Source organism: Rhea americana, unplaced genomic scaffold (genome assembly GCF_003343005.1).
Source record: "Rhea americana isolate MKP2758 unplaced genomic scaffold, rheAme1 scaffold_495, whole genome shotgun sequence".
In the NCBI taxonomy this organism is placed as follows: Eukaryota; Metazoa; Chordata; class Aves; order Rheiformes; family Rheidae; genus Rhea; species Rhea americana.
Window position 1 is genome coordinate 57962 of NW_028186640.1, and position 14739 is coordinate 72700.

The window sequence follows — 14739 nt, forward strand, 5'->3', positions numbered from 1 at the left end:
GGTGGTGATGTGTGGGCAGTGCAGTGCTGATGGCATGGACAATGTGCCTGTCGCAGCATGGGAAGCATCTTGGTGTTCTGGTGACCATGTGGGTGTTCACAAGTGCAAGCAAGAACCGTGATGGGGGAAGAGATTCAGATACAGAAAAAATGTAGGTTAGAAATGTAGGGTAAAATGTGCAGCTGAGACAATGAAGGAAAATAAGATTTGATGTTTTAAAGTGTATTGGGAATGAGAAGGTCTAGTGATGGCATAGCTTGGCCTGGGATGGGAAAGCTGTTAATCGCAATTCTAAAAGCACAGTATGTTCATCAGTGTTTTTCTTCTCTGAAATGAACCAAGATGATGTACTTATGTCATGTGATACATGAAGTGCTTCCCAGTTTGTTCATCATGGGAAAATGTAAACCGTCATCTACTGAGAAGAATAAATACAAATAAATGAGTAAATCAGATGGTTTTCATACAGGCGAGCCAAAAGAGCTGTCTGGGGAGGTGTTTGCCATGTCCTGTTAATTTGCAGTGAGTCTTGGAGAGCTGAGGAGATTTTGGAAGGAATTCATACTTTTTAAGGCCAGAAAGGGCTCTTACGATGGTGTAGTCTGACCTCCTGAAACAGTCAGATCCTGATCTCTCCTGGACGTGCTTTCCTTCAGCTCTGAGAGCAGCAGAGCATCTGGAGCACTTTCCTCTTGTGTCTCKGCTTGTCCCTGTAAATCATCCCTGGGTCTCGCTGTATCTGATTGCTAGGTCACGGCATTTCTCTTCTCCTGAGCACGTGTAGGCTGAGAATCACCCCAGAGTTCCCCTTGAAGAGATGAAGCAGATTGAGCTCAAGAGCCCCTTGCTCCCAGGCTTTCCATCTGTCTCATTTGTGATTCCTTGATGGGCCCTGCTCCGGTCTGTCAGCATCCTTCCCATGCYGTAGCCACCTCTGCAGCAGCATTTTCAGCTAGCACAGAAGTCATTTCTCAGGAGGAGGAATATTTCTCAGTTATTCGACCAGGGCTCTCTTATGCTGGTTTACCAGCAGCGCTGCAGAGGATGCTGCAGAGTTTGGCAAAAATCTGCCAGTCCGGAAGTGTTGCTCTGGTAGCTCTCTTAACGTTTATGGACCAATGTTAGTGTGACCCGTCCATTTGAGGGGTGCTGGGGTTYGGCCGTGCAGGACAGGCTTCCTTAGTCTGACACCACCCCGTGACCCCCCGTGGTGGGAGCAGCCCTGAGGCTGGCGCTAGCTGGAACAAGGACCTGTGGGTGGTGGGAGCAGCTGTGGGACTGGCGCTGACTGGCTGGGCAGCCCCATGGGCTTGGGGGTGCCCCATGGGCACTGCCGGCTGCTGTTGCATGCACTAGGTGAGTGACCTGTGCCTCTGGCGCCGAGCTACGGGCTGTGTCTGGCTGCAGCGGGCTGATCAGCACAGGAGCTGGTTCAGATTCAGCCTGTCGAAAGGGCAGTAAGGGGTGAGTATACAAGCAACGTTGGCAACTTCTGGGTTTCTTGTAAAAGGATGTGGTTGGTGTCAGCAAGATTAGAGTTAGTGCTGATGCCATAGGCTGCACATGGAGGAGTTCCAGTCCCTGCTGTAATTTCAGCACTGGGGCCCCCGTTAGCTGGGCGCAGGGGAGCAGTGCRGGTCCCCAGAGCTGCTCCACAAACCTTGCAGGGTTGGTCCCACAGCCGGCACAGAACTCCCTTGGGGGCCGGGACAGTGACAGCGGTGAACGACGTGTGCGTCGTCTCGGCCGTGACCGCACTGTGCGTCCTGGATCCCCTTCCACTGACACAGCCRAACGTGGCCACACGGGAGGCGTGTGCCAGGGCCGGGCAGGGGGAACAGGATGTGACCGGGAGGAGCGGGGACTTGGCACGAAAGGGGCAGACAGACCGGGAGGGACCCCAAGCCGGGGAGGGGTCAGGACTGCAGTACCATATCTGGCACTGGTGCTCTCACAGAAAGAGGAGATGGAAAAGTGCAAGGGTCCAAAAGAGCACCAGAACGACCCAGAACTGCAAAAAGTGTTGCAGAGTGATCGATTTGAAGAGCTTGGTCTGCTCAAACTCATGACTCGGAAACGGCGTAGTGTGTGCACCGAGGCTGTTGGAGGAACTGAGCTGCACGTGAAGCCAGGCAGGGCAYTCCTGCAGGTAGGACACAGGCTTTTCGAGAGGATGGCGTGAGCAGGACTGAGGCAGTGAGGGRTCCCTGTGTGCCAGGGCGTCGTGCACTGCAGGGGTGTTAACAACYGACCTCCCAGGAGGCAGCGTCCTGCTGGTCTCGGGGCCTTTTGCATCCAGATGCAGTGTATTTCTGGAAGTGTTTAAATGCAAATCGAGTGGTGCCTAAACACAAGATGTCAGAATCAGTACAGGGGCACAGGGTGAGATYTATGTCTTTGTGTAGCCTTCAGACRTGCACAGGGCAAATCTTYTTGTGCAGGAGGGAGCAGTGGCTCCACGGTCTGGGGGCTCAGTGTGAGCAGGAGCTGGAGGCCTGCAGGACATGGTGCAGCACTTGGCAATGAGAGCGCTGAGGAGCTCCTGGCATTGCAGGCTGGCAGCTCTGCCCCGATGCCTCTTTGCAAAGGGCCCATCTCATGCCATGGGTGATCCCATGTCCTTGCTGCACAGGCTGAGACGCTGGGGGCTCAACTGCTACATGTACGCACCCAAGGACGAGCTGAAGCACCGGCTGCTCTGGCGAGAACCCTACACGGAGCATGAGGCAGGTAGTGGCTCTGCTGGGCCCCAGTGCGGGTGGGCTGTTGGCATCCCAGCTCTGTGGGGAGCAGTGCTCAGCCTGCACCTCCACCACGGTCAGCCTGGCTGGCACTGCTCTTCCTGCCAGGACCCTGCCCATTGCAAGGAGCCCCCAGCCCCTGCTTGTTGTTGGGAGCCTGCAGACCCTGCCCCTTGCAGGGACCCCCCAGGTCCTGCCCATTGCAGGGACCTCCCAGAGCCTGTGTACAGTTGAGAGCCCCCCCGGCCCTCCCCAGTGTCAGGAGCTCCCCATACTAGACCTGCAGGGGTCTAGTGCCAGGCTGAGCCCAGGGCTCAGTGCTTGGCAATATGCTCTGGTATGGCAGGTCCCATGGGCCCTTGTGGGGGGGACTTCTATGTCCCAAGGACCYGGACTCTGTCTTTCTGGGACCCCAGACACTCTCTTGKGTCTCTCGGTGCTCTCGGCTCTTTCATTTTCGTCCCTTGCCTCCCAGCGCTCACAGCAGCTGCTTTGCTCTGTCCGCAGCCCAGCTGCAGTCGCTCATCAAAGCCGCCCAAGAGCATGGTGTGGAGTTTATTTTTGCCATTTCTGCGGGCCAAGATATGGTGTTTTCAAGTGGTGGGGATCGGCTCCTGCTGCAGCAAAAACTCAGGCAGGTAGCGTGGGCYGTTCCTTCCTGCCACGTCCCCCGCGTCCGCTCCGACAGCTGAACCCCTCCTGCTGCTGCACGCWGGGTGCTGGGCGACTGCAGCTGTGCAGCCCTGGGCACCACTGGGGGACCCTGGCCGAGGGCCGACTCTGTGGGGCACCCCACAGCGGATGTGCTGCCCTGTCGCAATGACAGGGCTGTGCAGATGCCTGACTGCTTGCAGGCAGTGCAGGAAGGGCAGAAATGGGCCTGACTGAGCCCTGGAGCTCTGGGCTGAAGGTGCAGCTGCAGCGCCGGGGGGCTGCTGCAGGCTGGTGCAGCCTCTGGGAGCTGCTTCCCACACGCGTGAGGGTCTTTCCTGGAGCTGCTGTGCCCTCGCTCTGCTCCCGGGGCTCCTACCAGCCTGTGCCTATGCCCGCAGGTGGCCGCGGCYGGGTGCCGCTCCTTTGCGCTGCTCTTCGATGACATCGATCCCCGCATGTGCCGAGCAGACAGAGACATCTTCCCCTCCCTGGCGCAGGCCCAGGCCTCTGTGGCCAATGAGATGTACCGGGAGCTGGGCCAGCCCTCAGTCTTCCTCTTCTGCCCCACAGGTACCTCCTGCAGCGGTGCAGCCCCCTGCCCTGTCCTTGGACACCCAGTGCCTGGCAAGCCAGGACACTCCACATCATGCTGGGATTCCCTCGGCTGGGTGCGCCCAGCACGTGTCCCCCAGGACCCTGCTGCTCTGACAGCCCGCCACTCCCACTGCTCCCCTGGGATCCCCATGCTCCCGGGGGCCCTTTGCAGTAGCCCTGGAGCTCTCAGGACTGGGACAGGACCAGCCCGCAGACGGGGCAGTGCTTCAGCAGCTGCACACATCGTATTGCCTGCACCACACATCTCCCTCATCTCCYATCCAGCCTCTCCTCCCTGTTGGCAGCCGGGTTCCCCTGCCCTCAGGGAATGCTCTGTGCTCCCTCCCCAGAGTACTGCAGCTCTCTGTGCTCACCCAGCCCCAGCCAGTCTTGCTACCTACTGACCCTGGGCCGGGAGCTGCTCCCAGGGATCGGCGTCATCTGGACCGGTGAGCATCCTGTCCTGCTCCGTGGGTGCACYGCCCCATGCAGCGCTTCTTTGTGAGGCCCAGAGTCTGTGAGCCCCACGGCCATGGCCCTCCCCTGGAGAGGAGGCAGTGAGGGGCCCTGCTAGGTACCTCTCAGCATCGGGGTGAGCAGCCCCAGCAGGGGGTAGGAGGAGGAGGTGAGGCTGCTCTCGCCCTGGTTGTGTGGTCTGCCTCGACTCCTGTCTCAGTGCGCGGTGTCCAGACCTGTGCATGTCCCTGCATGTGCATGCGTGCATACTAATGCATACGTATATACGCATGTGGGTGAATGGGACACATATACACGTCATGTCTATGACGCACCATGCTGCCCGCGTGCTCCGTGCATATCTGTGCTATGGTGTCCTGTGCCCGTGCTCCAGGCCCAAAGGTGGTGTCACAGGAACTCTCAGCCACATTGCTGGAGGAAGTGGAGGGCATCCTACAGCGTCGCCCCATCATCTGGGACAACCTGTATGCCAATGACTATGACTGCAGGCGCGTCTTCCTGGGCCCCTACACGGGACGCGCCCCTGGTCTGGTGGCCAGGCTCCGTGGACTGCTCCTCAACCCAAACTGTGAGCTCCAGGCCAACTTCATCCCCATCCACACACTGGGCAGCTGGTTTCGGAGTGAGCTGGGGAGCTGCACCCATCCTGAGCACGCAGGTACCTGCCCCAACTCTGCATGCACGACCCTGGCACCTACAGTGAACTTGTGCTCCCAGGGCTGGGCCATGCTCAGAATCCCTGCCCATCGCTGCTGAGGCCGTAGGGTGTGTGTGTGTGTGTGTCTTGGCAGCAGCCTGGGGAGATCTCTTGCCCAGGAGCCACCCGACTCCCCGGGGTAGGGGTCCCTCCTGGGGGTCACCTGCCTCCCTGGATGTGGCATGGGATAACTCAACTGAGCAAGAGTGGGGCTGCCCAGACTGCTGGATGCTATTTCCCTAGGAAAGAACGCTGTGGCAGCCATAGGGGACCACCTGTGCCCAGGAGAGGGGAGCTACAACCCCCAGGAGGCCTTGGAGCTGGCACTGCAGGACTGGGTGGCTGAGATAAACCAGCAGACCTTGGAGCCAAGTAGGTGATGGGCTCGCACCATGCGGCATCCATCCCAGGGCAGCCCTGGGGTGCTGGATAGGAGAGTAGGATGGGCCAATGCTCTGCCGTTTGGGAGGGGCTCTCTGGAGGGTGGGGGCTGCAGCTGGATCYTTATTTCCCATGGTGGGTCTGCACAGAGCAGTGGCCTGGGGCACAAGCATGGAGAGCCACAACTGCTTGAGCTCCATGCCAGGTGCTTTCCTTTCCGAGGGTGAGCAGCCCAGGGAGGGGACACAGCATCCCCTGCAGTGCCGGCACACCACAAGAGACAAGCAGACACAGGGTGTGGGAGGACCTCAGTGGGGACTGCTGTGCCACTGCAGCCGGCTCAGCCTGGGCAGGAGCAAGGGGCCTCCGGGCTGAGTGGGGAGGACGCCTGCTTCAGCAGGACAGCGGTCTGGGAAAGCAAAGGCTGAGAGAGCTGAGGAGGGCAGTGCCCAGCAGAGCAGAGCCGAGAGAAGCACTGCAGGGCTATGTGAGCTGGGCACTGGGGCTGTGAAGGGGTGTACGACCCTGAGGACATGGCTCAGAAACAGCTTTGGAGCAAGAATGGGGGGAAGCAGCAACTGAGTGACTCGGGAAGGTGCTTAGCAGCCTGAAAGAGGATGATGTGACGTGGTGTTTGCTGCAAGGAGGGGCAGCACACTCTGCTCCCTGCTTTCCCACTTTGCTGTCCCTGCATCCATGGGCTCAGCAGAAGAGGAGAAAGCTCGGACCATGCTGTGGCTCTGAAAGAGGGGATTAAGCAAGGCACAAGCTTGGTTTTTGCACTGTTTGCAAAACCTCTCTGAAGCTCCAGGCCTCACTGGATGTGGAGAGTCGTCGAACACAAAAGAGCATGAGGCTGTGCAGAGCCCTGGTGTGGGCMATGCTCAGGGTCGGCGTGTCACCTGGCATGGTCTTGCCAGAGTGCCGTTTGGGTGCGGGTGCTATAGGGCAGCTGTTGGATGCGGGTGCCATAGGGGAGTCATTTGGGTGTCGGTGCCCTAGGGCAGCCATTTGGGTGTGGGTGCCAGAGGGGAGCCCCTTGCTCTGTCTGGCCAGGGAGGAGGGTCCCAGCACAGCCCAGCACCAGCCCTCAGGGAGGACTGATGCTGCGAGGCTTCACGGCTGGGCGTGATGCTGAGCTGCAGCCCCAGCCCCATGGCACTGCTCCCAGCGGCTCCCAGCCCTTCAGCATGGTGCCAGTGGAGGGCAGGGGGACCATCACGGTGGGGCTGGAGCAGGGCAAAGGGGGAAGGACCCCCGCTGGTGTCCCACAGAGCCCCATGGGTGACAGGGACCTGCGCAGCAGCTGTGAACCCTCCTCTGCTCATGCCCATGCAGCGGRGGAAAGCGAGTCCCTGGGACACCTGGAGACACTCTGCAGCCCTACAGCACTGCTCAGCCATGGACCCTGGACCAGTCCTGGCCCCACAGCACCACTTCTGAATGGGGCTGGGACCAGCCCAGGCCCCATGGCACCTCTCAGCGATGGAACTGGGACCAGCCCTGGCCCCATGGTACCTCTCAGTGATGGGGCTGGGACTGGCCCTGGGCCCACCGCACTGCTCAGTGATGGGACTGGGACCAGCCCTGGCCCCACAACACCTCTCAGCGATGGGGATGGGACCAGCCCTGGCCCCACGGCAGCTCTCAGCGACGAGGCTGGGACCAGCCCTGGCCCCACGGCACCCCTCAGCGATGAGGCTGGGACCAGCCCTGGCCCCACGGCAGCTCTCAGCGATGGGGTTGGGACCAGCCCTGGCCCCATGGCACCCCTCAGCGATGAGGCTGGGACCAGCCCTGGCCCCACGGCAACTCTCAGCGATGAGACTGGGACCAGCCCTGGCCCCACGGCACTGCTCAGTGATGGGACTGGGACCAGCCCTGGCCCCACGGCAGCTCTCGGCGATGAGACTGGGATCAGCCCTGGCCCCACGGCACTGCTCAGTGATGGGGCTGGGACCAGCCCGGGCCCCACGGCAACTCTCAGCAATGGGGCTGGGATCAGCCCTAGACCCATTTCACCTCTCAGTGACAGGGCTGGGATCAGCCCTGGTCCTGCGGTACCTCTCAGCAATGGGACTGGGACCAGCCCTGGCCCCATGGCACTGCTCAGCAATGGGGCTGGGACCAGCCCTGATCCCTTGGCACCTCTCAGCAATGGGACTGGGACCCAGCGCAGTCCCACAGCCCCGTTGATGCTGGAGGAGGCCCAGATGCTGGTGGAGCTCTTCTACCTCCCCTATGAGCATGGCCCCCAGGCACGATGTCTCTTGGAGCATTTACAGTGGCTCCAGGCCAACCACCCTTGCATGGGCAGCCCGKCCACAGCACCCAATGCACGACTGGTAAGGCACTGTGACGCCAGGTATGGCATGGACGGGGCGATGTGGATGTGTGGCATGGACGATGTGGCGYGGACAGGGTGTTGTGGATGGGTATATGTGGGTGAGGAGGTGTGGACAGGGCGGCGTGGATGGGATGGAGTGGATGGGGTGATGTGGACAGGATGTTGTGGAGGGGGAGGTGTGAACGGGGTGGCCTGGATGGGGCGGTGCGGACCCGTGGCTTGGATGGGCAGTGTGGACGTGCAGTGTGGATGGGGCAGTGCAGTGCACGTGCGCCTGCGGGCCGGTCCCTGCTCAGCCACGGCTGGTGCCTGCAGCAGGGCGAGCAGTGGCAGGGCCGTGCCCGGACCTTCCAGCTGCTCTGCGCCGAGACGTGCCGCCTGCACAGCCGCTTCGTCAGCTGCGCCGGGCGCTCACTGCTCTACGACCTCCACCCCTACCTCTGGGACATCCGCAACGTGCTGCTGGCCGCCAGCGCCTTCGTCCAGTGGCTGGGTACGTGGCAGAAGCTGGCCCCGTATTGCACCTTCACCATGGGCAAATCCTGCCCTCCGGGTGGCTGTGGAGCGCAGAGACCCCGCGTGCTGCAGCAGCCCGGGACATCCCTGCGGCTCCCCATACGGAAGTGGCAGAGTCCGGGCCCCTCTTGGGGCCTGGGCCCTGTGTGCCGGTGCCAGCGCTTGTCCAGGTGCAGCGCTCCGTGCTCACCGCCTTCCCTCCCTTGCAGRCTGCCGTCTCCTCCGCGATCCCGACCCCGCCAGCCCCTGGGGAAGCTGCTTCGGCTGTGAGCATCTCTGCCACCTGCGCGCCCCTCGCTTGTGGGGCCCCAGCTCGTGTGGGACTGCTGACGGTTGCCTGCCAGAAGGAGGGGGGTGGCACAGGGGCCGGCACCCCGGCCACCTCAGTGCACCAGGGCAGGACAGGGCGTGGAGATGGGGACGGCGGACGGAGCCGGGGACACAGCTCTGCTCCACCAGCTGGAAAGCATTTGCAGCGAGGTGCCCGGTTCAGTGACCTGTGACCGGTCACATCCTCCCTGCGAACGGTCTTGGCCTTGCCAGGACAGTGGGAGACCGAAGTGAGGCACCCTGGAAGGGGGCAGGGTGGCTTGTCACCAGGATGCCTTTCTCCAGGACGTGTCTCAGCCGTTTAGTGCGAGGATCTCTTAGCCTTTCTGGTGGAAGGGATCCACACGCTACTGGGAGCAGTTATGTCCTGCGGGTTTCCAAGCACAGCACACAGAAGTGATGCTGAGCTTTGSATGCCCGTGCATCACTTTGGGAGCCTGCGTCCCCCCGGCGCCTGGTCCCGTGGTTGCTCCGTGGGCCCTGTGAGCTCTTACAGACCAAGAGCTGTCACCAGACGACATCCTGAAGGATGCTCCCCGTTCAGCGCAGGACATGGCAGTGTGCCAGGCCACCCCTTGCCCAGCTCCCTGGGGAAGTGGCCATGTGCAGGGCCGGGGCTTGCACGCCAGGGCAGCCTGGGAGCTGCCACGGGCACCGTGGCGCAGGTGGCCGGGGAGCCTCTGCGCCGGGCTGCAGCCTCTGCTCACCGCTGGGAGCCGTGTCTTTCCCCTGCACCTTTCCTGAAGGCACAACCATGCCTTTTCCCYGTTTCCCTCCGTTGCAAGCCCTGTCACAAGGGGCTTGCTGCCGCCCAGCGCACAGATAGGCTGCCCGGCTGGGCGGTGCAGACCGCAGCAGAGCCTCCGGGTTGCGCCCAGCGAGCTCTGCAGCGCTGCGGCGTGGTGGTCGCTGACGTCTGGGCCCTGCAGGCTGCTCTTCACCTTGTCTGCCTCTGTCTCGCACTGCCTCCAGGGTGCCAGAGCATCGCTGCCCCACTCTCGCCGCAGGGGGATGCCGAGCCCTGGGCACGCCGCGGGGGCCTCTTTGGGGAGCTGCAGGTGAGCGCACCGCTTCGTGCAGAGCAGCTGCTGGGAGCGGGATCCCGGCTGTGGAGCTGCCCTTCGAGCTACCCTCGTCCTGCCACCCCAGAGCCGCCTGCTCTCTTCCAGGCCCTGCTGCCTGTGGGGAACAGCTGTGACCTTTTCCACCACCCGCCTCCGCTCTTCCCGGCCGGCCGGCTGTACCTGCTGCGCCCGCTGCTGCCCACGGACCAGGTGAGACCCATGCCGAGCAGCCGAGCTCACCCTGGGCGGGAGCGCGCCTGCAGCCGGCCCCGCGGCCGGGCGCCTGGGGCAGGACGGCGCAGGCGGGGAGGGACCGCTGGGGCCCCGCTCCGGCACCCATGCTGCTCAGGGCCGGCCGCTCTGGCCAGCACGGACAGGGCCGGTTGCTCAGGCGGTGCCGGCAGCAGGGGTGGCACGTGGCCGTGATTCCCCAGAAAAGCAGCATCCCCTGTCAGGGTGACGATCTGCTGGGTGCAGCCCCCGCGCTCAGTGTTTGATGTCCCAACAGCTCTGCTGCTCCGGGACGGGGAGGGAAAGGAGAGATTCAGGGAGGGGGAGGGGGTGGATGCGTAAATTAAAATGCCGCCAAATCCAGTTCCCACCTGCCACACAGTCTGCAGTGAACTCTCTGCTCCAGCACCCTGCTGCTCCTTGCAGCTAAGGGAAACACAGCGRATCATGGGCACAACAGACATCCCTGCTAAACACAGCACCCTGTAATGCAAAATGCAGTGTGTGCAAACAGAAGAGGTATTGCAAGCACGTGAGAGCAGAGAGCAGAGCTTATAATATCAGACTATAGCTGCCAGCAGTTCCTTTTGTAAGATCTTGTTTTCAATTGCTTGTTGTCAGATTTCAGCTCTTCAGGCCAAACTTTAACACGCTGAAAGTCTATCCCCAGTGAAACTTTGAGAAAAAAAAATCAGCTAAGCAGTTCAGCCAGTTCTGAAAGCAGAGCTAAGAAGCAGGTTGTTCTGCCCACACTCAATGATCCTGGCAGCCTCTCCTTTGAGAAGCAGTGCTTTTATCAGGATGTTCTTTTCACCATTCCTGTGAACAGCAGAAAACTCGCATCTGCCCAAGGCAGGCACTTTGGAGGGGTCCGGTTTGCACACGCTCTGTGCAGACTTGTTGGAGTGGCGGGATTAAGGTCCCTGCCGTACTGGCTGCTCTGAGCATGCGCCAGCCTGGAGCCGAGTAGTGTTTCCCAGGCAGCCTGACTGGAATGGCGATTCCTGTCCCAAAGCATTGCTGTGCTGTGGCAATGAGCCTCAGCATGACAACATGATGTGTGTTGCACAACGGCTATGGGAATCACTTAGATGTCAGCACATCAGAAAGCTGAAGCACAAACTTTCCTCTGGATGGGAAGTGCTGGAGGCTGCAGCCCTGGTCTTGGTCCCTCCTTGCAGAGCAGGATGCTGCTGGTTCATCATGCTTGGAGGGGGCTGCAGTCCTGATCGCAGTCCTTCCTTGCGAAGGAGGAAGGGTGCGATGCTGCTGGTGCGGGGGAGCATGGCCGTGGGGTTGGGAGCCAAAGGACAGCAGCAGGTCAGGGCCTGGGGAAGAGCAGGCAGAGCCCGGGCTGAGCTGGGCCTGGCTCTTGCAGGGAGAGCTTTACCGAATGTGCCGAGAGAGTTTGGACTGTAACCCTTGTGTGGCAGAGGTGCTCTCAGCGTATCCAGACCTCCTTGGTGACAGGTGAGATGTGGCTTCCATGGGGCTCCCTGCTGAGCCAAGGCCGTGCGCCAGGTGACACGGCAGCCATGGTAGGAGGCAACAGCCCGCCCGCCCCCTCCTGATGTCCCTGTGTGTCCCAGTTGTGCCTGCGCCAGCTTGCAGTGGCCTCACGTGCAGGGCAGGCCAGGGGGACACTGCTGCACTAGTGCACTGGCTGGTCCCGGGAACGGCTGCTGCCCAGCCTATCTGCAAGGGCTGCGGTGCCGTTGATGGGGCTGAGGGTCTTGAGGGGCAGCCCGGCGGATGCTGGGGTGCCAGGTCCTGCAGCAGCGGGTGGGAAGAGGCTGTCAGCTCCAAGGTTTCCCTGGGACAAGCTACATGCCCCACTCAAAGGGTGCCCGCTCTGGCTGGCAGGCTGCTGGGCAGCTTCCTGAGCCTGAGCCCCGAGTACACATTCGTGCTGGAGGATGAGGATGGCCTGTGTGGCTACGCGGCCGGCGCGCTCTGTGCCGAAGGCTTCCTGCAACAGCGGGATGGCAGTTGGCTGCCAGCCATGCGGCACAAGTACCCCCAGGAGCTGGGCACAGGTAGCCCCATGCTGGGAGAGGTGAGTGGGGCACCGTGAGTGGGGCTGAGGGTGAGAGGAGGATGCCGAGTCCCTCACTGGTGTCGTTGCCTGCAGGATGTCCTGCAGGAAGCCCTGCTCTTCTTCCACGCTGAGGCGCTGCCCGTGCCACTGCCCATACTGCGGCGCTTCTCCTCGCTGGTGCAGCTGGGCACGGCCCCGCGCGTGCTGGATACAGGGGCCAGCCGCAGCCTGGCCCTCTGCCTGCTGAGTGCGCTCAGAGCCCACGGTGAGCACGATGCCCCAGGCCGGTGCGCAACGCTGTGCCCACTGCTCCCCCAGCCACCCCAGAGCCAGGCCAGCCCCACTGCGCCCAGTGCCTGGCACGGAGCRGGTGACCCCACTGAGCTCCCTGCCCTGGCACAGAGCAGGTGACCTCGCTGGGCTCTCTGCCCATCTCTCCTGCCACATTCCAGCCTCTCTCCTTGGCACCAGCCCCCCTCACGCTGGGGACATGTAGACAAGGCTTGGGGCATCGTGCAAAGCCTGCTGCCCAGGGCAGAGGAGAGGCTGAGCCCCCTCGCTGCATGGGTCCTTCAGGGTCTGCCCCAGCCCCTGGCCCCCAGCTTGGTGAGAGAGTCTCGGTGCTGTGGGCCTGACCACTTGTCTCTCCTTGCAGGGTCACAGGGGGTGTTTTGCCAGGTCAGTGCTGCTGACCGTCAGCAGCTGAGCTTCTACAGCAAGCTGGGCTTCATTGCCCTGCCAGTGGCCTGGGGCAGCTTCCCTGGTGCTCGCCTCCTTGGACGGCTCCTCTGAGCATGAGCACTGGGTGCAGGCACGGGGTGGCAATGCCGTGGGGCCCCAGACCCCGTGCAGCATTGGCTGCACAGCTCAAGGGAGCAGGAGCAGGAGCAGCGAGGCATCGCACAAGGCAGGTACGTGTGATGGGAGGTGCATGGGAGGCACGGCCTGGTGGGTCCCTGGGCAATGGATGTGCACTTCTGCCATTTTGCAGGAGGTCCAGGTAGCAGGACCTCCGCTCTTCCCTTCACTGCTGCTTGCAGAACAGCTCCTGCCCTTGCCAGGGGAACGAGCAATACCCCAGGCTGTGTGTGGACCACTAGGCCAGGGTGAGAGCCATGGGCAGTATTGCGTGTGGTGGTCCCTCCCTGGGCATGGCACAGTGCTCTGGAGCTGGGGAGTGCTCCAGCTACACCGGCCTGCAGACGAGGGGGGCCTTACGGACAGCTCAGCCCTTGCCACAGCAGGATGTGCTGGGACGTCGCACCAGTTGGCAGCCCCCTGGGGGTCCATGGCCTGAGGCACCACACTGCAGGGCTAAGTGGGAATATAGGGRTAAGAAATGAGATGACACTGCAGAAACCCTCAACTTTGGTAGTATGTATGGGAATACAGTCATAAGAAGTAAAAACAAGAGGCTCAAGTGAACAATGGAGCCTGGTTGGATAAAAAACAATTTGGCTTGGTTTAAACTGCTGCTACTGGGGAAAAGAAACAGGGAGGGGACTATAAAAGATGCTATCTTGTATGGTGTGGACGCTGCCCCGGACAGCTGTGCTGACCAGAACCCCACCTGATGAGCAGGGGACGCCCGTGCTGCAATTCCTCCGTGACCGATGGAGCATTGAGAGATCTGAGCTTGTAAGGCAGCAGCCTTGTTAGGAACCTGAAGTGCTTGTAGCATAATATGAAGTGCCTGGCTGCAGTGAATTRGGCTGAGAGATTGCAATCTATGCATGAGTAATAAGTACTTATTATTTGTGGTCATGCTACATCTTGCTCTTCATAGTCCCCCTTACGTTAGTGAACATCCGAAAGTCCTTGGGTGCAACACCTGCAGGCTGGGCTGTCCCGGCTCTCCCCGTCTGGGCCGGGCAGCCTGCGTGTGCCTGGGCTGTCTCGCCCTGGAGCTGGCACCTGACACAGTGAGGCAGCCTCTGGCTCTCCACTGCCCAAGGGCTGAGAGAAGTGCTGCCCTTGGCAATAAAAGCATTTTCTGGGCTCTTGCTATGGTCCGTCTCTTGGGGGAAAGGGCTAGGATAGCAGTGTTTCCTTCCGACAGCCCCGTGTCCTCCCTCCAGCCAGCCCTGTCCATCCAGCTCACACAGGCTTTCCTTATACCTGGTTCCYGTGTAACCTCAGATGAAGTGGCTCCCCACACACATCCGCCTCTCCAGCTGCTCGCCAGCCCTCGGCTTCCCTCCCCCACTGCGCTCCAGGAATGAGCTCCGAGTGCCGGCAGCGAGTGCTGAGACCAGGACAGAGTCATGCCCTTGGCTCCCCTCTGGGTCTGGGGGGCTGCTGCCGCCAGAGGCACTTTGCCCTGCCAGGACAGTGCCTTAGAGGCAGGCCGGGGGCGGGGGGGGCAAGGAGGGACATCTATCCAGCCATCCTGCTGCAGCCTTTGGAAAAGTGCTGGGCAGGGAGGGGTGGAAGGAGCAAACCGAAGTTTTCTCTCTGCCTCTCTGTCCCGAGGGCGAGGGACGAGGTCAGGCTGGGCCAGGGCAGGCTGGGGACCCGGGGCAGCCCCTGCCTTTCCCCATGCCTTCCCAGGCCTCCCTGGCTGGCCGTGCTCAGGGAGCTGCTCGGAGGGGCAGCTGCTGGGGCAGCCTGAGCGCCTCGGTGCTCCCGGCTGGCCAGGCCACGCTGGGGGGGGCCCGGCCGGGGGTAGG

General features: G+C 61.7%; 1 protein-coding gene across 1 annotated transcript in view; it reads left to right on the plus strand.

Moving 5' to 3' along the window:
* Window positions 1–14062, plus strand: part of LOC146588823 (protein O-GlcNAcase-like) — a 16024-nt gene extending 1962 nt beyond the window's left edge. Inside the window, exons 3-18 of the mRNA XM_085317296.1 lie at window positions 2633–2730; window positions 3249–3379; window positions 3794–3965; window positions 4340–4438; window positions 4840–5124; window positions 5407–5535; window positions 6883–7889; window positions 8207–8384; window positions 8617–8673; window positions 9710–9795; window positions 9907–10011; window positions 11411–11502; window positions 11896–12088; window positions 12164–12335; window positions 12726–12981; window positions 13620–14062. Of these exons, the coding sequence (XP_085173422.1) occupies window positions 2633–2730; window positions 3249–3379; window positions 3794–3965; window positions 4340–4438; window positions 4840–5124; window positions 5407–5535; window positions 6883–7889; window positions 8207–8384; window positions 8617–8673; window positions 9710–9795; window positions 9907–10011; window positions 11411–11502; window positions 11896–12088; window positions 12164–12335; window positions 12726–12862 (2941 nt within the window). The 3' untranslated portion in view covers window positions 12863–12981; window positions 13620–14062. The remainder of the gene's footprint in view (window positions 1–2632; window positions 2731–3248; window positions 3380–3793; window positions 3966–4339; window positions 4439–4839; window positions 5125–5406; window positions 5536–6882; window positions 7890–8206; window positions 8385–8616; window positions 8674–9709; window positions 9796–9906; window positions 10012–11410; window positions 11503–11895; window positions 12089–12163; window positions 12336–12725; window positions 12982–13619) is intronic.
* The last annotated feature ends 677 nt before the right edge of the window (window positions 14063–14739 follow it).